The following is a 26,361-nucleotide window of genomic DNA, read 5'->3' on the forward strand; positions in this document are numbered from 1 at the left end:
AGCAATGAAATAAAGTCTGCCATTAATAAATTTAACATGTTTAATTGCTGATGTTATTCGTTTGTGAACGAAAAACCCTAGTTGATTTTTATTTCCTTCCTTCCCATCTAACCTCCTGAACTCCTAGTAGATCCATCTTATATTTCTCTAACTCACTTTTTACAGATTTTTAACGCGCCTGCCCTATAAAGACTTCGTATGTTCCGTATTCCAAATCTCGTGTCTATTTTATTTTTGCTGAGGTCGTGCCAAGTTTTCAGTCCTGGTTCGAGGGTTCTCCGTGCTGGTCCGAGTGCTTTCTTTGGACCTGCACAGTTAATACCTCAGTCATCTTATATCTTCACTCCAACAGAACGATTTCAGTTTTCGTTGCGAATAGATAGTGGAAGCTTCAGGTGCCGACTTAAATGAATTTTTTTTTCCAAAGTGTAATTACGGGGAACGTGAAAAATTGAAGTGGAACTGACATTTTTTCTGAACGCTACAGTGAAATGATTTTATATTCAGCGTATGTTTGGGTTGGAGCAATATATATTAATTTGTTGCACAGCAGAATTTGTTAAAGTGGAATGTGTTACGCGATCATAATAATCTGATACATTTTTCCGAGTTGAGAAATGGAGTTTAAGAAGTAGTTTTTTTTTTTCTTTTTTTTAAGTCAGGTGAAGAGTAGGTGAGTGTTTTATATTCTGTATAAAACTTTTATAAATATATCCTAGTGCAACGATGTTTGTAATCAGTTTATTAAATCTTAGCAATTACAGCCACAGTTATATCGTAATCAGTTTATTAAGTCTTAGCAATTACAGCCACAGTTATATCGTTACGGTTGTAATATACGAAGTTAAAAAAATAAATGAAATAAATAAAAATAAAAAGGCATGAAGTAATAACTCAGAGTTCTTACATTATTGGTTCCTGTTGGTGGTGTCATCTTCAAAGTAGTCCCTTTCTGCTTCAACACACTTCTTCATTAGCTTCTGCCATTGTATGTAATATCCCCGGAAGTCATGTTCTGTAAGAGTCTTTAGTACGTTTTCCGTTTTTTTTTTCTTTCTTTCTTTCTTTCTTTCTTTCTTTCTAACCTCATTAACTGAGGTAAAAAATTTTCAGTTCAGTTTTGATTTTCGGGAGAGAAAAAAAAATCAAAAGGTGCCAAATCTGGCGAGCACGGCGGGTGTTCTAACACTGCAGTGTTTTTCGAACCAAAAATTGCTGCACGGATAGGGCCTTGTAAGCGGATGCATTGTCCTGATTTAGGAGTCATCTTTGCACAAATTTTTCGCATTTACAATTCTTCCGTTAAAATGCGTCTGACACTCTGTCCAAGTTCACAGCCTCAGAAGTTGCTCTAACACTCAATCTGCGGTAATTTCTCACAACACGACGAACATTTTCGATATTTTTTTCAGTTGCAGAAGAACGAGGACGGTTTTGTTCATTCATCATCATCACACACTCACTACTTTCCAAAAACTTTTTGTGCTATTGAAACACTTGTGTGTTTGACATACAGGCTTTACCATAAACTTCCTTGAACATTTTTAATGTTTTTAGTAGCAGATTTTCGAAGTTTCACGAGAAACTTGATGTTATCCTTTGTTCTACTTTTACGCTCGTCTTTTTCCGCCAGCGCATTGACACACATGTTCACTCTTTGTCGCGTATCTTGCGAATGGCGGGACCGAGTGAGTCCAGTTCACGGTGCTAGGTAGTGGAGGTATGGTAGTTTATTCTTGCAGAAACAATATGCATTATGTTAATTATTTTTAATAATACAGCTACAATCCGGTTTTTTTTCTTTCTTTCTTTTTACAATTTGAAAGTCACTAATTATTTTATTTTCAATTATTTCAGTTACTAATTTGTACTGTTTTGTTTCCAGGATCCATTTCAGGCCAAAGACACCACCAGTGAGAGAAGTGGAAGAAGTGGACGTGTATAGTGAAGATGTGTATGAAATACCATCTAGTATTAGTATAGGTGTTGAAGACGATAGTGATTCAGGTGTTGTTTCTGTTCCCATGGAATTTAATTTAGAAGATTTTCAGACTCCACAAGAAGACTCTGTGGCGTTGCAGAGACGATTACATAGTGACGAGCAGGACTCGAATCTTTGGCCATCAGAGTCTAATTTAGTTGAACATTCCTCCTTCATTACACAACCTAGTTCTCGGTTTAATACACTTGATGCTTCAAGTACACAGTTTGCAGTCTCTGCAGTATTCAGTACAACTCCATTTTCGGGTATTCTTTCATCTTTTCCTAGTCCATCGTTAACTAATAATTGTTCAGGTGGTAGTAACAGTTCTAACTGTGTATCGACGCCGGCAACTAGCAGCAGTGTTGTGAGTTGTAGTGGTGTTAGTGAATTCAGTGGTGGTGTACAGCTTACTAATGGACCAATTTCAGAGAGTAAGTATTTGTTTTTCCTCCACGATTGTTATAAACAGGCAAAAGTAAATGCCTGTTTTATTTATATTTTTTAGTAGTGGAAGATTTTATGTAATACTGGAAATCAAAATTTAGAGAGAGAACAGTAACCACTTTTACCAATTTGTTTCTTAAAAAAATATAAAAACCATGGATTTAGCTTTTCCCTGGATCAACATAGGAGTAAGGAAGGTAAATGAACAGGTAACACGTAATAAAGATAATTTACGTTAGTGGATTATAATCTAATGAAAATATTATTGAAAAACAAGTATATGAGTACGCCATGCGTAATAAGGTTTTCAACAGTGTGTTTGCTGCTTTCGGTTACAAAAGTGCACATATGTACACATCGTGCATGTACACTCATGTCCAAAATGATTGTCGCATATCTATAACTGTCTTCTTGTAAGAATATAATTTGATAATGGTTTTGCAGGGTACTTTTAATACTGATATTATGTGCATAATCGGGAAATGTATATTTCTGGTTAATTTTATAGGAAAAGAATTATAAATACGAAAATTAGAGTGAGTAAAACAAAATGTTGCTAAATGGACAAGAAAGTTTTATTGTTCTTATTTACTGCTCTTTTGACATGAAATTTGCCACATACATCGTCTTTCCCGATTATACACACACTAACATTGTAAGAAATACCGGGCGAATTCATTATCAAATTACATTCCTAGAACAACATATTTATAGACATGCGACAATAATTTTGGGCATGAGTGTACAGGATGATTTACCTAAAACTTGTACGCGAAAAAATCGGAAATTAAAGTTAGCCAATTCTCGTTATGAGCATCGGAGTCAATTCATATTAGCTTTACTGTCTCAAAAAACTTGAACTAGAAAAAAAAAAGCAACGTTTATTTTTAAAATAATAACTGACAGTTTCGTCAACTAACTGAACATATTGACTTCATCAGACACATTTGACAATGTCTCATGAAGTCAATATGTTCAGTTAGTTTGCGAAACTTTCACACAGTTATTATTTTAAAATAAACGTTGCTTTGTTTAATGTTTTTTTTTTTTAAGTTCAAGGACATTGAAAATACAATCGACGCTCTGTTTTTACATGTGTCAAACATATAAAAGGGCTGATATTTGTAAATCATTTAAAAAAAAAAAAAAAGTATTTCTTTAACATGGATCAGTGCTTTGGAGTGTCACATAAAGGAAGGTACAATTAGTAAGAATGTCCGAGGTTTTTCTCTCGAGGTATTTCCACGTGTCTAGTCCAAATACATCAAGAGAAACCAAGGTCTAATGTTAATACCTATTCAACAGTACGAGACAAGTATCATATGCCAAACCATGTTCTAATGTTTCCCACACGACATTCACATTCACAAGTTACGTTCAGAAGTATGTTCATTAGCTGCTCCACGACAATTCAGATTGCTGTACTTGTTGTAGATTTCGGTCAAAATAGTAGAACAGGCTACAGTAATATATTTCATATCGTCAGCATTACTTCGTGTGTCCTTTACCATTCCCACAGAAGAGAAAGTAATTTAAAAGGGTAATGTCGGAGAAACGAAGTGGGTAGTTGTCAGACCAGTCCAACAATGATGGAACATTTTGTTGAGGTAGAGCGTGATGTATCGTGCACTATGGGCTGCGCAGCAGTCATGCTGGAACCACATGTTCCTTGTGGTCTCTAGTAGAATGTGTCCGTGATCTACGGAAGGATCTGCCTTAGTAAATCGATATACTTTCGGGAATCAGTGAAAAATAGTCTTATGATACTTTGGTCTAGTGTTCCACAGCACACATTCAAACTCCACGGACAGACTTCCTCTTGACGCAACCAATGGAGGTGGTCAAAGACCAATAATGCATGCATCGGAAGTTCCCTGTTCCATGAATGATAAATGTCCGTTTATCAGGAAACAAGCTGCAACACAAATCAAGTGAATTTTGGCGTAATGCCAATTCACAAAATCGTTGATGAATATGATAATCGTTTCCATTTAGCCGTTGGTAGAGTGGCACACGATACCGGGTGGAACTGATGATGGTTTAGGTTGCATGGTTAACTGATCAGTACGACGTCACATTGCCAGTTTCTTTTACCTGTTTAAAAAGTTTAGCGAATAATTATCGTCTTGATTTATGTCTGGTGGAGTATCTCGACGTATCACAGCATTCTTTCTACATTCACTATCGAAAATACGATTGGCACGTCGCTGAACTGTCACTGCTAGTGAGGAAGACGTTCCCATGCACATGATTAGCAGTTGTCCTTAGTTTCTTTCGACGATCCTTCTTAATGTATTTGAACTAGATGACCAGTGCATTCTCAACACTTGTACCGGTACTTTACATGATATTCCAAGGCATTGTTCTGTTTAAATAACTCCTTCCACTATATATTACGTTTTCAGTGGACTGCAAATATCAGCTCTTCTACACATTTAATAACGTCTGTGAAAAAAGTGCATCAATTTTGTCTCATATCTCAGACCTCTTCGTAATGGAACTTATAGATGACTCCACAAAAGTTCAAAATGATAGACAATTGTTGTCCTACTCGAATATTTTCTGTAGCTTAACTGCGGATACTGTCAGAAGTTAGGTCATTTATTTCAAGTTAATATGAATTACTATATGAATAATTCGAGAATAATCCAAGAAATATAGAACAGGAACTAAAATATACAGGGTGATTTTGTTAAAACTCATGGATTTCATGTGGACCTTGTATTTCTAACTGAAGTCCAATTTTCATGCGGTTTATGGCAAATGGTCAGAGAGATTTATGACACTATGTTCACGGGTTCAAATTCATCCCGGGTAATATCGACCATGCCTCAAGAAAAACAGCAAATATTTGCCAGTGTATCTTACAAATGGAATGAGGTGCGCTGGTTTGAGTTTTCTTCCTTCCAAGGTCAAGAAGAAACAGGAAATCGGGCCGTTGTATTGGGAATTGTTGTGCTGTACAGTTGCGTGCTATTGTGTGATTGTGATCAAGATACAGTGAGTATTGTGTACTCTTTGGAGCAACGTGTGTTCATCGTTAAAAGTTTTTAGAGAGTGGAATATGTTGTTCCTATGCAAAGTGCATTTAGAGACAAATTTGCCTTACATTTTGCCCCAAACAGGAACAGAATATTATCGTTAATGAATAAATTGGAAGAAACAGGTTCGCTTCTGAGTGAGGCAGGAAAGCATCGGTTCCGACAGGTGGTTGTTGTGGAAGATATCAGTTATCGACTCCTTAGGTTACACAAGAAATCTCTCCGTCGTTTGTCGCGAAAAACTGGTTATAGCTATTCAACATTTAATTTATGGGTGTTACAGTAACACTTAATTTATATTCTCACTAACACCTAATTTTTATTCTGCAATTCCACTTCAAAAATCCAAAACATCATTCCAATTGTAAGGTACACTGGCGAATATTTGTTGTATTTCTTGAGGCGTGGCCGATATTGCCCGGGATGAATTTGAACGAGTAAACATAGTCCCATAAATTTTCCATCCTTCTTTGATAAGTTGCTACAAACCACATGAAAATCGGACTTCAGTTGAAAATTCTGGACGTAAATCAAATCCATGACTTTTAAAAGAATCACCCTGTATAAGGTAACATTTCATGATATATAGTTAGCTGCATCCATTGAAAACGTAACACTAAAAGAGTACACCATAGTTTAAGTAAAGTAGGTATTAGACACGATTAAGACAAGTGGAGTGGTTCTCAAATAGGATGGTACGGCAGGATCTTTCCATGTTCTTCTAATGGAGATGAAGGAGTCTGGTGGAAGGGTTTTGAGAATGCTTACGCTGAGAACGTGGCAGAATGCATTGTAGAGTGATGTGTGGCTGGGAAATTTGGGCGCCTCACGAGTATCGGAGTATGTTGATGTGAATCGAAAGTGGAGTTGGAGTTTCGCCAACATAAGACATTGAGTGCATTTAACGATGTAAGTAAAGTAGGCAAAGCCACAATTACCAGAATCAATTCAAACTGATCAAATGTAGGACAATTTTGCATCAAGATTTGTGTCATTTCGTGGGTCGAAAAACAGAATATTTTAAGGGGCCAGTTTAGATCATGAGGCTATGAAAATAGGGAATCTTCGGCATACGATTTTGGGATGGATTGGGAGTTATGTCGGGTTAGGTAAGGTAATTAATATTTCTGCGACTGAATTATTTGTATTAGATAGAGAAAATGTGATGTGAGGGTCGGGTCTTAAAGCGAAGATTTTGTACTGTTAATACGCTTACAGTCGTGTCGAGACGACAATTCTCAAGTCCATCGTTCTAGGAAGGTAACTCTTGGTTCGAGAAGAATTGACCAGGTCGATTTCACTGAGCACTTGTGTAGTGATTTTGCTCTTATAGAGAAATTGGTGTGATATATTATTTCCTCGATTTAACATATGTAATAAACGTTTCAATGCTAATTGGCCGTAGGTAATCAGCGGAGTATTTGTTGTTCCAGGCGCCTCAACAATAAATTGACGTGTGAGGAATCGTGTAACTTCCCTTCACTTGAAGGTAATGGTTATTAGGACAAACCGAACTAGTTGGATGAGGAATTACATATTGGAATTTTATGGTTCAGATTTGTGTTTACCAATTTTTCAAGAATGCTAAGGTCATGAGTAAGGGACATTTGGTATACATCTTACAGGCAAGAATTGCGTCAAATGGGTGAGGTTCGGTGATAGAGCAAGTAATTTATAGGAAGTCTTTGTGTATGAATTATAATGGAAGAGCGTGCACGTGAAGGTTCTCTCCAATAGTCTTGCTGATCAACACATCCTAGTAGTTTTTAGTGCCTTTGTCCAGTAAACTTTATCTTCTTTCAACCTGGTAACACTATCGCACAATAACATTCACACTTGGACACTTTATGGCTACTTTTTGCCCTTTTAATTTTTCTTCCTCTCAATGTCTGATGAAGCATTTAACAAATTATATATATATTTTGTTATATATATTTGTGTATATATATTGGCTGTTCTAAAAATTGCGCCCACGGATAACAGAGCACTATTCTACAAGCCAAAATAAAGCGAAAATGTTCTATGATGGTTTGTCCTCTGGGGCTTCCTTTAGCTGCTATGGGGAATCAAAATTTCATAATGTGGCAACGTTGCAGATTAACTTGGAGCCATAACAAGCAGTTGAATCGATTGCTACACTAATAAGTGATGCTAGTGTGAATCAATTAGCCATCTGGAAAGAATCGATATAACTATTTGATACATTGGTATATTTAATCTATGGTTCATTATTTGCGACGTTGCTATATAGTGCAATTTGTGTCTCCAGACGAGAACTCGAAAGGTATATAGAGATGCAAAAAAGCGGCTTTTTTGAATCGATGGCTTTTTGCACATAAAAAGCAGTCTTTTTTTTGGGGGGGGGGGACTAAAATTTTGGAAATTTTGGCTTTTTTCATTTTCATGATTTTTCTGTTTAAATAGCTTCCTTATAGTATACTCTAAAGTTAAATAAGATTTCATGACCTAAATGCCATATTTCGCTCTGGAATTCACCATCATGATGGATGGAGCACATGGTTTATGAATTAAAGTAAACATAATGTACGTAGTATTTGAGGGCAATTTTAGAAGCTATTTAACTTTATTTTAACTTCTGAATTATCAACATTTTTTCCTTCTCTAGATCATTTCTTTTCAGTCATCCGTGTTTCACTTCTTAGAGCTTAGTACTCTAGCTTCTAGCACATAATTAAACTTACGTTTTTCAATATATCCATCAGAGCGTACGTTTTTCATTATATCTGCCAGAGCGTACTTCCACATTTCCGCTATACTGTAGCTGTGCAATGATTTAAAAATAATCTTCCTGACACAACCTTGAATACCATTTGATAGAAATAATCAGTATCGGATTTGGAAAAATATTTGGGAGCGGTTTTTCTGAATAATGTTTGTTTTTTTTTTCTAAAAATTCCTAACTTTTATTTAAGAGGAGCTTAAGTTCATGAGTACAGGCATAACAAATATTTCGTTCCGTTTGTATATTCAGCTATAATCTTCCAGATACAACCTTGAAGATCATTTTATACAGATAATCAGTGGCGGATTTAGAAAAGTATTTTGGTAGGGGCTTTCTTATTAATGCTTAGTTTTTCTAAAAATTCCTAATTTTTTATTTGAGGATAGCTTGAGGTCTATGAATAAAGACAAAACAAATATTTAGTTTGTTTTAGAAATTCCGTAATTTCGGGGTAAAGGCTTCAATCCGAAAGACATCCCCACCCTAACCCTCTTCGCAAATTCATCACTACTGGTAATTAGCAATAAAAAAGATATAAAAATGATTAGGAAGGAAGTCGGCCAGGACTCTCAGTACACGCACTATCTCTACATCCACAGATGGAATTAAGAAAAACTTTTGTCAAAATGGTCGAATGCAGGGTTGAATCCCGGACTTCACGATAGAATCGCGAAAGCTAATCTCTCACTCATGTTTGCTGTGCAGTTGTGCTTAACTTAAATGTATTCTCTCTTTCTCTGTGGCCACAGAAGCTCTCCATTGATCCAGTTTCTACTCTGTATTCCTATTTCTGCTAGATCCATCTTAATATTGTCCTCCCATCTAGGCCTAGGTTTTCCCAATTGGATTTCCAGCTAAAACTTTGAAAGCGTTCCTACTTTCTTCCATTCTGGCTACATGACCTGCCCACCTGAGCTTCCTAGACTTTATGACTCTAACGATGTTTGGTAAACCGTATAAATTATGTAATTCCTCCTTATGAAGTTTCCGCCATTCCCCATTCCTCTTGGGTCCAAATATTCGTCTCAGAATTTTATTCTGAAATAATTTCAGTCTGCGTTCTTCCCTCAGCGTAAGCGACCATGTTTCACAACCATAAAGCGTAACAGCCATGATTATCATTTTATATATTTTAAGCTTTAAATTCCTTGACAAAATTCGCGACGACAAAATACTTTGAACTGAATGATAACAAGAATATTCTAATTTCAGTCGACATTTAATTTCTTTGTGTGTATGATTTTGATTTGATATTTGAAAGTATCAAGATACTTTCCAAGATACTGATCCAAGATATTTGAAAGTATCTATTGTGTTGAAAGTGTTAATTGATATTTTAACGCATTCATAATTTGCCGTATTACGATCCTTGTAAACTTCCTTGTATTTAGATTTCTCTGCATTTACTCATGTCCCTGCAAGCGTTTAATAAGGCCTCTGCATTTCTTTCGATTGTTCTCCTATCAGATTTATATCATCAGCATACACCATAACCTGGTGAATACCATTCAACTCGAGGCCCTGGTTCCTATGTTTGATTTTTCTTATAGCGTACTCCGGAACTAAACTGAATAATAACGGCGATAACTCATATCCTTGTTTCAGGCCAATCTCGACGTGGAAATTCGCATTTTTCTACTCGGACTTTACTCTGGGATTCATTTAAACACTTAATAAATCTAGCTTTTTCGGTATTCCAAATTCTGTAAGAATGTTGTACAATGTTTCCCTTCTAACCGAGTTGTAAGCCTTTCTAAAATCAGTAAACAGTTGATATACTGGGTAATATATTCCCATTTCTTTTCGAGTATTATTTGTCGAATTGTAAATTTCTGGTCGATTTCGACTAAATCCAAACTGATAATCTCCAATAATTTCATCTGTGTATGGGGTCAATCTTATTAATAGAATGTTAAGAGAAATGCCTCGATAATTATTACAATCAATTTTGTCGTCTTTCTTGTGAATTGGAACAGTGATTGATTCTTCTTTTCTTTTTCCATATGTATTCCATATTTTTTTTTTTTTTTTTTTTTTTTTTAAGTAACGATATTTTGAATTTTCTTGTTAAAAATTCAGAAACCTCAGGACTGGGTAAACCGTGATGGTGGTTATATATTCTACAGCCTAGGAAACCATACGCTCAGATGAACTGTCTATTACGTATATGATCCATGAACAGAAATTTCGATACTTTCCCGATTCTGAACAAGCTTAAGGAACAGTCAGTGCATTACAGAATTTGGAGCTTTACCGATTTTGCAGATCCGAGGCACCTGATAGATGGTAACAGATTATTACGTATGTGATCAATCAGTGAAAAATTTGTTCGAAATATTCATACAATGTATATGAAAGTTAAAACTTAACTGAAAAATTTCAAGAATATACAGAACCACCCGAAATGAAGCTCTTAATATGCAGATTTCTCTTATGTTTTTCTGTATTTTGCTTCAAAAAGAGGGTGTGTGATATTTTGAAGTAAAAATACTACATACAATTTTGCTAGTTATTTGTGTATAATTTTTATAAGTACTTATTGTATATAAGAGGTTAAAATATTATTACATATATTACTTAATCCTTTGGAATTCATAATGTAAATATGTTAAGAATTTTAAAAAGTCTTTTTGAAATTCATGGTTTATTTTCGAGGTATCATATTATTATCTGCATCAGCCACTATTTAAATGAGTTTTTTGTTGTAGAGAAGGGAAACAAAGTGTGCTTTATCAGTTTAAAGCAAAAAAGCCAAGCAAAAAGTTTAGGTCATGAAATCTTGTAGAAAAAAGCCAAAATTTCCGTTTCTTCTCTAAAAATCCGGCTTTTTATGGAAAAAAACCGGCTATTTGGCATCTCTAATCCCAAACAATGTTTCTTTAAGCACTAAGGAAAAAGTACGGCGACGTTTATCAACATGATACTTTTTTTTCAAAAGTTACTCATATTTGACAGGGGCATACCTTAAAAATAGTAGTAATAATAATAATAATAATAATAATAATAATAAAAATGGAACTAGCTTGTGGCATGAAATACATATAAAATAAGCAAATTTCGCCTAAAGTTATAAAATCTAAAATTAAGTTTCGGAGAGGGAATCGGACCCCTTCATAAATACGCCCCTATTATCTGGGAACAAACAAACAGACGCGCACACAAAAGAATTTTCGTCTTAAATGTCCATGGTGATTCTCGTTGGAATAGTTAACGATTTAAAAACCGTATGTTACGAAGATAAGAATGCAGAATTCCAACGTTACCCGTTCAAACGGAATTTTCCCTAATCATCCTCTGCATGAAACACTCGTTTTCATACTGTGCTGTACAAACATTTGCATCTTATTGTATTATGATTATCTTCCATAATTGAAATAACACAACAGAGGCTGGATTTTACTTATTTTCACTTTAAATTAATTTATTTCGGAATTTGATTTAAATGAACGATTTTTATTTTTAAAAATCAAGTGATTTAAATCTCGATTTAAATCAGACTGATTTAAATCAATCTATCCTGCTGTAAAAGTAACTAGTGTTCCTTTCTTTGCATTATACCACAATCAGTGCCTATGAACATACTTAGCACTGGATAACAACACGAATACAATTATGTAATTTTATTTAGTATCGTTTATAAATGTGCATTAATTTCCAGTATGAATTACACAAAATGAGCATTTACTTCGTCTAAATTGCACAAACCAACTGTCTGAAGCAAAATCTCAATCTCATTCAAGAATAAGCACGGTGGTTTGATAGCATACCAGCCGGTGGGTCATGGAAGCAATTTCCTTGTGTTTTGTTCAGGGTTAGCTGGTTTAAATCTTGGTTTAAACCAGCTGGTCGTTTTTATAACTAAATCGTGTGAACTTCATGGTGAGATTTCCACACATCAAACCATCTGCATTAGTTTTATCTCCTTTTCACCTTTTAACCAAGGCGTCTCGAGTTCAATTCTCGGTCGAACTTCAATTCTTCTTTCAAGTGTAAACCAAGTAGCGGTTCGGATGTTACTTTAAGCGAGTCTCCTTGATAACCTCAGTATTACATAAGGATGTTAAGCCTAAACATACGAAACGAAACCAAATTGTTTTTTCTGCCTGCCTGAATGCCTGTTGTTTTATAAAGAAGCCAAGGTTGCTTAAATATATTTATAGAAATTGGCAAAATTTGTCCACTGCCTACCTAGCTTCCAACATTAGCTTGGATTGGACTTTCAGTTTTAATTTTATTGAGTGATATATACATACTAAATTTGTAATTTAATAACTCAGTTTTAACGTACTGATTATAATACGTTGACCTTAAAATTTTACATACTAAGCATTAACGGAATTTTCCCAATGGTTAAGGCAGGAGTTTCCCAATTTATATATAATGGTTTCATTTGTGCAACTGTTTGTTTCTTTTCATGATTCTTGACGATTATATTACAAGTATGTAAAGATCAGTACAACGTATTTTTATCAGGAGTGCTTCGTCAGTGTGTTGGCAGACTCATCGTACTTGTGACCAGTTAGTTCCGGTGTCGAGTTCAAATGGAGGACAGCTTCTCTCGAATGTAAGCTGAGAATCGGTTTGGATTCCGCTTTAAGCTTGTGTGATTTCTTCCAGCATAACCCCGTTGTTGCATGCATAATAACTAAGGCGAACGAAACTTATTTTTGTCCATATGTGATATAAATACATAGAGCAAATTATTAAAAAAAAAGTTTAAACAAAAAAGTTTTTTTTTTAAAAAAAAACAAAAGTTGGTTGTTGCCAACTCTGATTTTGTTGATTTGAAGTTCAGTGTCCCGTTGAACACCGGGAGTATATGAGATATGGATTCCAATCCACATGACCTCCCAACAGGAATCGAACTCAGGTCTCCGTCATCGAAAGTACTTACGCTAACCCTGTAACCACGAGTGAGTTACGATTGCCTTATGAAAGCATAGTAAAACAACGAAGATGCTAATCTGTATTATAAATTTAAAAGTGATTATATTTATGACTTATCATGTGGTTCGGATTCCACGTTAATCAGTAGGTCCACGTCTCATATAGCCTCGCTGCTGAACAGGACGTGAAACTCAACAACAACAACAACAATAATAACAATCTGTGACTTAATAACTGTTGAACCACCCAACCGATCTCGATCAAATTTTCAATATAGATAGGTTCGGACCTGGGATGGTTTTTATCATTTCACTTCGACGGTGCAACTTAGGGGTGGAGGGAGATATATAAAAATGGTAGATATTAGTGTAGAGTGAGTAGTTTTCGGGGTTACTGAGATGAACAGTGACAATGCCGTTTAGGCCTAAATTCAGCCACGCAACTTCAGGGAGGGGGAGATACATTAAAATGATCGAAAATGACCGATATTACAATCAAATCTATAGGTTTCGGGGTCGCTGAGATGAACAGTGATATTTCCGATGCCGTTTAAATTAGGGATGGCCACCAAGTTTCGGTTCCGGTTCTTGGAGATCCGGTTTTCAGAACCGCTTCCAGACTTGGACCCGAAAACCCGGTTCCAGAACCGGATCTTAGAAACCGGTTTCAGACCTGGATCTGAAACCCCGGTTCCAGAACCGGATCTTAGAAACCGGTTTCAGACCTGGATCTGAAACCCCGGTTCCAGAACCGGAACTTAAGAACAGGTTGCAAATCTGGATCCGAAATCCCAATTCTAGAACCGGATCTTAGGAACCGGTTCCATACCTGGATCCGTAAGACTCGTAAAGGAGGCACGAAGTTCACCTTCAAAACACTGCAAAGGGGACCACGCGCTTGTGCCCTCCCCGCCCAGAGCTGCTTGTGCCCCCAGAAAAAAAAATGGTCCACCAGTTTGTGTTTAGCCAGTTGAGCGAAATGAGTTCGCCAGTTTGCCTGTTTAGTCAATGATTTTGCCAGTTACCTAGTTTGTTTAGGCAAATGAGACAAGCGGCTGCCGCCTGGGCGCCTGCCTGTCACTTCCACCTTTTCATCTAGCACACTGTTCACAGCCTGCCAGCACCTCGGGTATAGAGTAGGGATGGCCACAAAGTTCTAGAACCGGTTCCAGAATTGGATCCGAAAACCCGGTTCCAAAACCGGATCTTAGAAACCGGTTTCAGACCTGGATCCGAAAAACCTGCTCCAGAACCGGATCTTGGGAACCGGTTCCAAATCTGGATCCGAAAAATAGGTTCCGGAACCGGATCCATTCAGAGCCGAAAACTGGTTCTGGCTATCCCTAGTTTAAATTCATGCCACTAAAAAGAAAAACATTATATTTCAAAAGTACCAAACACATGAGATAAAGAATTGTACATTTAACATTTATAGTTTAAACCATCAAAGCGGGTAATCGATGCTAGTATTGTATAATAGGAAATTGTAATGAACTAAGAAACAACATTGCAAATAAATTCATTATTGTAGCAGTGATTTGTGCTAACCATAGCTAATATGTACAGTAGTGATAGAAAATTTTACAAGAAAATGATAGAAAATTTGTAAAAGAGAAATAAAAAGTTTGCTTTTTTGAAAGAACTGAAATGTTGGATTTTTTTTTTTTAAATCTCATTTTGAGTTGCCAATTTATTTTGTTACAATAGATTTTATGATTAAAGGATGTTTGTAACGTATAAAAATCGTACGATACGTCATAGACTCGACCAGATAACAGTTAGGAATAACTCGAAAGTTTCCCGATCTCCTTGTTAATATGACTAATTTACGTTTTCGTACGTGTAATTATCTAAATGTACTGTTGAGAAAATAGAGAGAGATCTTTTAGTAATTTTCTTTTTACAAGTGAAGCGTTTTCGATTTTCAATTAACTTGAACGTGGAAAAAGGCATTTTACGAGTATTATCTGTTTCTACTAATATGCATGTATGTACTGCACAAATGAAGGGAATGAGGTTGCATTGGTTTTTGTTCGAAGTTAAAGCGAATTTGACCGAGATATTTTCTTTTAGTGGAGTTCTGTTCAGGACATCTTATCTTGATAAATACATATTTTAAGCCAGTTATGAAACTAATGGGTGTACTGAGAAACGCGACTGAGGAAAGTAATCATAATCACGTTAAGGTTACATTTATGTCCCAAAAAATAGGGTTTTTTTAAAGCTCGGGAGAATTCCAACAACCGTGCTAATGAATGGTCACAGGAGATGTCACTTTTGCCATGTCGAAGCCCGCTGACTTTTTGCTTTTAAGGAAGGAAAATATTACAGAGTAACGTAATCATTTTCGCAACTTTTTTTTTTTTTTTAAAAAAAAATCTCACTATCACTGTCTTGCATTTAAAATCTCGTATCCATTCCAGTTGCCAACTGCAACAGAGGAAACTTGAGAAAGTTCTTAACAGAGTTTATATTTTAATTCTACTGTTTATTAAAAATTATTTATTTTATACAAACATTATTTAAAAAGTAGTTAACAAGGAACACAGACAACATGATAAGTCATCAATTGTCATTGAGTTCATTTTTCTAGTCGCTGCCTTAACCGAGATTTTTGGGTAATTCAAATTCTGGTCACACTGTATTTTTTATGGATGGCAACGCTGAAAATTCTTCCGATTCGTATTTTCGGGTGTAGAATAACATTATCTATTAATGACTTAAGTTACATTTCATTATCTCTCTTCACTTACGAAAAATTGGCAAAAAAAAAAAAAAGTTAGCTTTTGAAAAATATTTAGTAGTCTGTCCCCTTAAGGGTGGTTTAAAGGGACAAGTTTTGCCGATAGATGTCACTACAGTCTTCATATCTTTCTCATGTATATTTTACCTTTTACGAAAAATCACGATTTTTCTTACAGATTTCAACCTAGAGACCCGAAATTTTTAGAGAAGGAACTTCATAACTTCTCGAAGGCAACAATCCGTGCCGATTTTTTATTTAGAATTTTCTTCATTATTGAACCAGTTATATTGTTAAACGTTTGGATATCCATTTCAACAATGAAGAAAATTCTAAATAAAAAATCGGCACGGATTCTTGCCTTCGATATGTTATGACGTTCCTTCTCTAAAATTTTGAAGTTTCTAGCTTGAAATTTATAAGAAAAATCGTGAGTTTTTGTGAAAGGTAAAAAATACATGAGAGAGGTACGAAGACTGTAGTGACATCTATCGGCAAAACTTGTCCCTTTACACCAACCTTAATAATAAATATTATCTTCAATTTCTGAAAAGAACCTGGTCGGAGGTTCGTTCTACATCCATGAAGTGTTCCTAAATTCTAGTTCGTGCATTCTTTTTATGATTCAATGTTTCCACCGACCTGGAAAACCTGGGAAAGTCATGATACTAAGCTTACCCGTGATAAGTCAGGAAATTTTATGAAAAGATGAAAAATCATGGAATTTTAAGTACGGATTTATATATATACTTAGAGCCGATTTCTCTTCTTGGCTTAACTGGCTATTTAGTAGGGCATATTAGATTCTCTACCCACATGTACTATATACGAGGGTTGTACCAAAAGTAAGGTTCCCATATTTTTTACCAATAGAAAACATTGTTTATTGTTATTAATTTATACATTGTTCGAAAGCTGAACACTGTTGTCTATCTTTCAACATAGTCTCCATTTTTTTCAACACACTTTTGAAGACGGTGCTCCAGCTTTTGTATTCCTAAGTCGAAGAAGTCTCTCGCCAATCTATTGAGGAAGCGTGTGACCTCTGCTCGGACTTCATCGTCGCTCTTGAAGCGTTTGCCACCTAAGTGTTCCTTTAGCTTGGGGAAGAGGGAAGGACAAGTTCACGGGCAGTGACCCTCCGATCTTTGAGCAGCTCACTGTTGATCTTCTGGACAATCGCATCCGACACTGGCGGTCTTCCACTTTGTTCATCATCATGAACTTCGGTGCGACCCTCAGCAAAAACCCTGCACCATTTGCGGACGTGTTGCACGGACATGCACCCATCACCATCAACCTCAGTCAGTTGCCGATGAATCTCCACGGGCGGTAACTTCCTTGCGTGGAGAAACCGGATTACTGCTCGAACCTCGCACTTGGCGGGAGCGGCGATCAACACTTCCATCTCTGACGGCTGCCAAGCGAACTCTGAGCGACCTGAAAAAATGGAGACTATGTTGAAAAATAGACAACAGTGTAAGCTTTCGAACGATGTATAAATTAATAACAATAAACAATGTTTTCTATTGGTGAAAAGTATGGGAACCTTACTTTTAGTACAACCTTCGTACATGTACTCTCATGTCCAAAATGATTGTCGCATATCTATAACTGTCTTCTTATAAGAACATAATTTGATAATGATTTTGCAGGGTACTTTTAATACTGGTAATATGTGTATAATCGGGAAATGTATATTTGTGGTAAATTTCATAGCAAAAGAATTATAAATACGAAAATTAGAATGAGTAAAACAAAATGTTGCTAAATGGACAAGAAAGTTTTTATTTTCGGTTTATTGTTCTTATTTATTGCTCTTTTGACATGAAGTTTGCCACATACATGTCTTTGCCGATTAGAGATATACTAACATTGTAAGAAATACCGGGCGAATTCGTTATCAAATTATATTCCTACAACACATTTATAGACATGCGACAATAATTTTGGACATGAGTGTACATGCATAGTAGATGATGATGAACTATAAGGAAATATAGTTTTTTTACATTATATATAGACCTGGAAATTTTTAAACCGTGACCTGGACAAGTTACGGAATTTGTGCTCACCAAGAAGTGGGAACCCTGTCTATCAAAAGCTTCGAGATTTTTTAATGTATAACCAAGTAACATTGAAGCTGATTAGCTTGGCCACCTCGGTATAACATAATTTTTTTCTAACGAGATCACTGTGAAACTGTTTATTTTAAAATCACCTATTCTGGCACTAACGAACATTTATTCTCGCTGTACTCGTTTCTTTCTTTCTTTCCATTTTATACCTCAGATGAACCACGTGTAACTTCGAAATGTCACCTTTGCAGTTTAGTATTTGAAACGTTATTGCTAGTTTCAAGACCAATTTTTCTTTATCTCCAAGTATCATAAGTGCATTTTTTCCCCTTCTTTCTTAACACAGGGTGACCACTCACCTGGAAAACCTGGAAAACCGGGAAAAGTCAGGGAATTTTTTAATTCTGGAAAAGTCAGGGAATTTTGATGAAAAACATGGAATTTTTACTCGGGAGAAAATTTACGTTCTGCTGTATTCCTAGCCATTTAGCCGGTTTATTTATATACAAAATAGCTTTGGTCGCTGGGGGCTTCGCCCCCCAGATTTCTCCTTCCTTCCAGGTTTCGTTTATCTAGCTCTGCTGGTTTGGGCTGCGCATACTTTCTTCATATTCTTTTGTCATTTAGTGCTGCCCATGAATTGAGCTGGAGCGAAATCGGGACCATTTTGTAATTAACACACTTGTTTAGTTCGATGGTTGCTTGATTTCCAGAATTCGCTCGGGGCTGCGCCCCTGCATCCCGTTTTGGTGGTCACGTGATTAATATAAAGGCTGAACGATAGTTGAGTATGTCTGCCGGAAGAGTTCCGAATGTGTGTCGAATTCCACAAAATGTGTGGAATTTTGGTTAATGCGTGTATTTCTATGTGGAATCAAAAACTGTGTGGATTCCACATGCATTTGTACTCAGTGTCGGCAGTACTTTTTGCGCCACACGATTAATTGGCCATGCTTTTTTACAGATATTTGACCTTTTGACCACCAATTTGAAGTAATGGCATTCCCCTCCCCTAGTTTTTACACCCGATTCCGCTACTGCATGTACTATTGTTCTTTAAAAAAAAATCAGCTTCAAACAAATTTTTCTGATTTCTTAAAAGCACATTTTAATAGTGCTCATTTACTTCAGTTCCGTTGTTTTGTTACACAATATTTCCCATCTATGTCGACCTGTTCCCCGGTTGCATAACCACCGCACGCCACTGCTGGCACGACAAAACCTTTGGGACCCGGGCCTACCTAAAGTTGTTAATGCCGGCTTTCTAGACCGAAGTCCGCTACTTCTTAATACAGGTAGCTCCATAATTGTCCTCTCCATTCATTTGTGACGTCAAAGAACGATAGCATAACCTTGTACTGCAATATGACAGAGGTTGCTAATAAGCACACCTGGTGAAGGTATTGTATATTTGTTGTTAAATCCGGAGAAATATTTGATTGCAAATTAACGAATAATAAGTAGATAATGAGTAGAACAGTTTCTTGATTTGAATTTTGCAATTTTAAACCGATTTTATGTAAATTCTGTAATGGTGTTTCTCCAAGAAAATAAATTTAAGAATTATTGACTACTTATTTTTTAAACATATATTTGTTTAAAAAAGAAATGAAAATTTCAGTCAAGGGAGTTGAGGATTGTCGCAGGGTGCGGGCTCCACCTCCATTGGTCATTTCCTAGCTATGGGCCTGGATCAAAATACCATGTTTTCGAGTAATTCTTTTTCTTAACACATGGACTTCTTTGCCGTATAACTCACATGATTTGTGTTTAATAATGGTTTACGGGTTTGCAGGGCCAGCGACAGGGGAGGGGGAATAGGGGACAAATGCCCGGGGGCCTGGAATCACAAAAGAATAATTAAAAGCAATAATTTTACTGGAATTTAGGGGTTCGTGTCCCTGAGTTGCCCAAGGTTCCTATATATACCAATTTTAGATCTCTCTAGAAATTTTCTGGAAAACCGGGAAAATTTATGGAAAAGTCAGGGAATTTTGAAATTCCAAATGAGTGGCCACCCTGTAACACTTACATCTGTCTCGTTATTTTGACCGTTCCGGTAACTTCCTCACCATGTGATGTAACATTGCTGTTAACTACGCCTTGCAAATATCTACCATGATCTTTTTTTATTATTTATTTGGTTTTTATTATTGTTTTACTTTCAGCAATATTGCCAGAGTTTAGTCAGCGGTGACCAATATTGAACCAGTTTCACTATATTTTACATCAAGTATGTTCACCATGAACTTCAGGGGATGTTTCAGTTATTATGAATTTAAATTAAAAACTCCTTAGTCATGTATTGATATTTATCAAATACATTACCTCAAATAGTTCGCAGAAATCAATAAAAAATAAGTGTATATATATTGTGTGTGAGTGTGAAAGAGAGAAAACCGAAAACCCTTTGCACCTTCTGATTTATTGCCAGACTACAAACTATAAACGAAAACACACAATATTCTGCACACCTTTGTCTATTTTTCCACATAATCACCACATCTGTTGAGGCATTCCTTGATGACTGCTGCGTGGAACGCGGGCGGCTGATCACGGAACCAACGACGAACAACGTTCTGCAATTCGATATTGTTCATCAACCTGTGTCCTACCAGGAACTTCGTCAGTGGACCAAAAAGATGCTAATTATTGAGGGCAAGGTCTGGATTGTAAGGTGTACTTACCAAAATCTCCCACTTCCATGAGTGAAGTTTGACGATTGTTATATACACCATGTGCTGTTTTGCATTGCCGTGGAGGAAAACCACATCGTCAACATCCCTAATATCCAGACATTTTTTCTTAATAGCTGCTCGCAGATGAGGGAATGTGCGAGAGAAGCGTTCTGCGTTGATGGTTTCACCTCTTCGCAGGAAATCCAGTAGCAGTGGTCCCCGACTGTTCTAAAACACTATTGAACATCACGGAATTTTTTACATGCTTCCATACTATGCTCAGTTGCTTTGAGTGGGAGTGTAATGCAGTATCCACCTTTCGTGACCAGTGATAATGAGGTTCAGGAAACCGTCGCCCTACTTGATGTAACACTGCCAATGGTTTAGTGACATGGGCATTCACTTGTCCTTGTTAACATGTTTAAGAAGCTTAGGAACCAACCGACGTAACACATTGTGGTATCCCAACGAATCATAGACAAGACATAACACTACCATACAAAATGTCAAGTTTCATGGCAATGTTCTCAGATGAACACGTCGATCTACTTTCACCGTTTCGTCAACGCCCGTAATGTTCGGTGTCAGAGAGGAACGAGGTCAGCCCATCGCTCATTGTCCTGCATATTTGTTCGTCCATTTACAAACTGCACCACCACTGCATACATAGCACTACCAAATACTTGTTCCCCATTTTCCTGTGGATATCTGTGGCTCTATGTTCCTTATAAGATAGGAAACGAATACCACTTGGCCGCTCATGTGGCATAGACGTCCTGAGCACTCTGATAACAGCGCCGTGCAGTAAAAGAAATGTGGAGCTGTTCGAAACTAAGCCTCTCTTGTATATCTCGATTTTCTATTAAAATGTGCATTACTTTGAACACCGACATTAGATCCTCGGATTGATCACAATTTCACAAGGGTTGTTCCCTCATTTCCCTGTGGATGTCGTCATCATTAACTTTTCGTCTCACTGATTACATGATGAAACCACGTTGCAGCAGTGAATGATGATGCCACCTTCTGTATAGAAATGCAACTAACTCTCACCTAAACTAGCAGAAGGCAAGGAAATTCAAACATGAATCAATTCTCGTGTGCGTAGATTGGTGTTGTAATGTAACTTTCATCAACATTCTATTACATCGTTCCATTGAAGATTGTCGCTGATAAATGTGGCAAGGGCGTGGTCCTCAAAGGATTAAACCCATGAATTATCTGAACAGAGTTAGTACATAAAAACATCTATAAAAATTAAATATAAAGAATCCTAGTTCATGTAATTAATTTCGACATTAACTAGCAAGGACTAAACCTTAGACACCAGAATCCTGTCCTCTCTCCCTAATAAGAGCAGCTAAGTTGATCTCACTTTTGTTTTACATATATATGTATTTACAGGATGGAACTAGCAAACCATTGTTGATGTTCTAATGATCTGGCGAAAGCATGTGTACACTGTGTAATAAAAAAAATATTTTTTTTTAAATGTTTTGATATTTATCTTCTCTAGGTTATTGCTAAATTTTATTTTTATTCTTGGGCTGCATAAATTCACACTAAACTACGAAACCTTTTATTGTTATTTATTTGCTTGTTTTGAAAATGCTCTTCCTTCTGTTACTAGATAGGTCAAAGTAACAATGTAAGTTATTAGTAATACCATATGTAATGTTTCATTTTTTTAACTATTTAGTATTATTGGGGTCGTAACAATAGTTCATAGCGGTAGATAGTAGTTGTTGTTTTGACTTGAACTCCTTGCACGTGCAGCGGAGGCATGGAATATGAATTGCAGCCTAAAAGGTTACAGTGTAGTGCGTCGTTCGCTTGGGATTGTATAAATATTTTTGCAGGTTCAAGTGAATTGTTAAAACTGAAATGATCGTTAAGTCGTATTTTTATTGGATACTTAAAAAAAAAACTGAACAAATAACCAGATAGAAATGTAACCTAAGTTGTAGCTTAATTTTCATCCATTAATTGAATATTTCATTTTTTTTCGGAGGTCTTCCGCAACTGTTTTGCTGCGTCACCGGACCTTTTCTTTCATATTTTCAAATGAGGTTTCGTGCTTTCGTCCAAAATACAATTTGTGGAAATATATTCCGTTAGCTTTATTGCACTTTAATTATCCCCTATTACCTGTCAGTAATATTAGAGTAATATTAGCAGACCATTCACTATTGTGTGAAAATACTTGTTATTCCTATTAACGATTATTTAACGGTTCTTTGTGGAATTTCGTGAATTGTTCTTCATTTGGTACTACTAATGAAGTTGTCTTTGATTCTAATTCACGTTTTCTTACTGTTAAAAATACTACATTCCATTAAGCAGATATTATTGTGAATATATAGAACTTGAAATGGGTTAACACTTAAACTGCTAAATAATTGTTTTTGTGACCTATAGATTAGATGTTAAATCACCATCTTCAAGGTGAACGTTCATTTTTCAGATATTATTTTCCAACGTTAAACAAGTAACAGTTCAACACGAAATGAAGGCAATGTGGCTAGATCTTGTTTCGAATAATGTTCTAAAAGCTTTTATTTAAAGTTCTATGTTGGGTCCGTAACGGGGAGAACTATAGAAAAAGAACTTTAATGTGTTCTTTTTGTATTGTGAATTATATTATCCCATCTGTGATCCAGGTTACCTAAATCTAAGTTCTTCACTTCTAATGAAAAACTATTCGAAAAATGAATGTAAAGGTAAACTAATAAATAAGTCATTTATTTGTTTATTTAGTTTACAGAAGTTCTTTTCCTAAGTTTTTCCTGTTAAGAATTACCGTCAATTTAAGAACCAGCATAGGATCAGATCAAAAACTTCGGAAAATTATTTCCAACACTTGTAAAAAGTTGGATTTTACCATTTTGCTTTCACTCGGTGTTGAATTGTCATTTGCTTAATATCTGAAACAAAAGAAAAATAGAAGAATCTTTAATTCGAAAAGAAGATATAACGATATCTAATTTGCAAGTCATAAAAATAACTACTAACTCACTCTATGGTTTACGGAAGCCGGAGTTTCAATGCCGCGTTCACAAAAACTCTCCACTGACTTCTATCTTTAGCTAAGTGGATACAGTTTCTACTTTGTCTTCCTATTTCTGCGAGATCCATCTTAATATTATTTTCCCATCTGCGCCTAGGTCTTCCTAATGATCGTTTACCGATGTTTTCAAGTTAAGACTTTCAAAGCGTTCCTACTTTCTTCCATCCTGGCTACATGACCTGCCCACCTGAGCCTCCTAGACTTGATGGCCCTAACAGTGTTTGGTAAACCGTATAAATTATGCACCTCCTTGTAATAAAATTCCCGCCATTTCCCATTCCTGTTCCTGTTGTGTGCTAATATTCGTCTCAGAATCTTGTTCCCAAATACTTTGTCTATGTTCTTCCTTCAGAGCAAGCGACCATGCTTCCAAACCATACAGAACAACAAGTATGATTATCGTTTTATATATTTTAAGCTTAAAATTCCTCGACAGAATTCCCGACAACAAGAGATTTTGAACTGAATAATAACACGAATTCCGTTTTTTTTTTTTTTTTTTTAAGTTAAAAATAACTACTTAGTAGTTTAAATGTCCACCCATCACAATTTGTGTATATGCACAATAATATATACTTAGTGGAAGGTAGTGTTTTTTTCTGCTACAAAAAGTGAACTGGAGTGAAAAAAAGTAGTAGCATTAAATAAAAGACAAGTTGAAGAATTCCATAAAGGATCGTTAATAGGAATAACAAATATTTTCACACAGTAGTGAGTGAGTGGTCTATTAAAATTAGTGACAGTTCATAGCAAATAATGAAAACTGAAATAAAGTTTACGGAGTACCTTGAGTAGAACTTGCTTTATGGGGAAGCTCAAAACCACAGTTGAAAATGTGAAGGAAAGGGTCCTGTGACGCAAGGAAAAGCCTGTTACTAAAGATCTCCGTGAAAATTGGAATATTCAATTAATGGACGAAAATTGAGGTACGAGGTTTCACAAGTCACGTTTCTTATGAACATGTACCCTTTAGCTTCAGTCAGCAAGTAGCAAGAAGTAAGTATATATGTGCGTTTCGGGGTAGTGCTGTAACAGCGCAAAGAGTCAGTCGATATTCGAAGAAAATTATTCGTATGATCTGATGGAATTGTTAGAGTCTTTCTACTTCAAGTGTGCAACTGCTGGTGCTGTTGTGTGTGTTTTACCGTACCTCCCTTAAAAGAAAAGGGACAAGTTGCATTGGCCGAGATCCTTCAATAGTTAAATGTGGACAGGGTTGCCAGATTGACGGACTTTTTGTTAGCCATTCTAAGTAGCCTAAGATTTTCCCTCGCCAAGACCACACGACTGAATGACAAATTGGTAACATAGCCGAGATCATTCACTTATTTCCCCAAAGCAAAGGGGGCTGAAGTGTCTTTCACATATTTTCCGAGGGCACACTTGAAATAAAAGGGCTCCAGTGGAGTGGCAGTACTACAAATTCCTGCAGTGTATTCGGACATACACTGTTTCGAAATGGGACAGTATAATATATAAACTGATACCCAGCGTTCGGAATTAGCCAACCGAAAAGGCGAACGGATAACGTGAGAGCACATCTCTCACAAATACTATTGTAGTCAATTGAACTTGTTTCGGGTTTCTGCATCAGCCACTGTTTTCACGGACCTTGTATATTAAGATTATCCCCTATTCTAGTTCCAAATTTCCTTAAAGGAGTAAACTTCATTCCTAGAGAGAGCCTGGAGATGCCAATTGTGGGATGATAGAAATATCAACTTCTGCTGCGATGATGATAAGGAATGGAGCAAAATGAAACTCATGTGGTTGAATAAATTTATGTTAACACTGTCTTTGTTTTTCACCAAACTACGTTACCAACTTTTGTTTAACTTGATTACATGTAAGATGTATGTTAATTATTTTGTTACCAGTTACTGAAGTGTTTGTACTTGTTTGCAGATCCAACATGTAGCAGAACAAGTAGTTCCATCAAGTGTTCATCTCTTGTAAACGCTTCCAGTTCTTCCGTTTCTTCGTCTCAGCCGTCCCCTAATACGCTTACGGTGGTTACTGCAGTACCAGGCTCCGATGTGTTCTCAGTGCCACTAAATGTGCTTACATCAAAGACTATAACAACACAAAACTCTAAGCTAAGTAAATCATCGCAGTCCGAAGTAACCATTAAAAGGTAGGCATTTTGGTTATTTATTTACTTATTCAATAGATGTAAGACGACTTCTTTTTCGAAAAGGTCCATTTTACTTTTCTGTATACAGGGTGGTCCAAAACTAGGTATACACCCCTGCATTAATCTAGCTTATAGGTTTATTTGCTTCGGCTGTTCCAAGCTTAAGATAAAAATAAAAAGACATTAAGAACAAATAATAAACAAACTAAGTCTATCCGATGGATAGCAATAACAAATTATATAAAAAGCAATGAGTTGATCATTAAGGGACTGTATACCTACTTTTGGGCTACCCTGTATTTATCTGTATATCAGGGAATGTTACTATTATTAATTTTTTTTTTAATTTTCGTTTTTAGTATCGTAATATCAACATATCCGAAACTTTTTTTTTAAACGAACATAGATTTAACGCTTAATTAGAGCCTGTCTCAAGTGTGCTCGTCCTGGCGCTGCTGTCGATGTGTGTTTTTTCGCACCTTCCTCGAAAGAGAAGGCACAAGTTGCTGCTGTTGAGATCTTTCAATTGTTGGATGCGGAAGTGTTGCCACAATGAATTATTT

The 26,361-nt window shown here is 36.2% G+C and overlaps 1 protein-coding gene across 1 annotated transcript in view; it reads left to right on the forward strand.

Annotated features, from left to right (window-relative positions):
- E(Pc) (Enhancer of Polycomb) overlaps window positions 1–26,361 on the forward strand; it is a 103,184-nt gene that overhangs the window by 58,620 nt on the left and 18,203 nt on the right. The window contains exons 10-11 of the mRNA XM_081743378.1: window positions 1,886–2,415; window positions 25,570–25,798. Of these exons, the coding sequence (XP_081599504.1) occupies window positions 1,886–2,415; window positions 25,570–25,798 (759 nt within the window). The remainder of the gene's footprint in view (window positions 1–1,885; window positions 2,416–25,569; window positions 25,799–26,361) is intronic.

The sequence above is a fragment of the Thermobia domestica genome, chromosome 16, assembly GCF_964235325.1.
Source record: "Thermobia domestica chromosome 16, izTheDome1.hap1.1, whole genome shotgun sequence".
Classification (NCBI taxonomy): Eukaryota; Metazoa; Arthropoda; class Insecta; order Zygentoma; family Lepismatidae; genus Thermobia; species Thermobia domestica.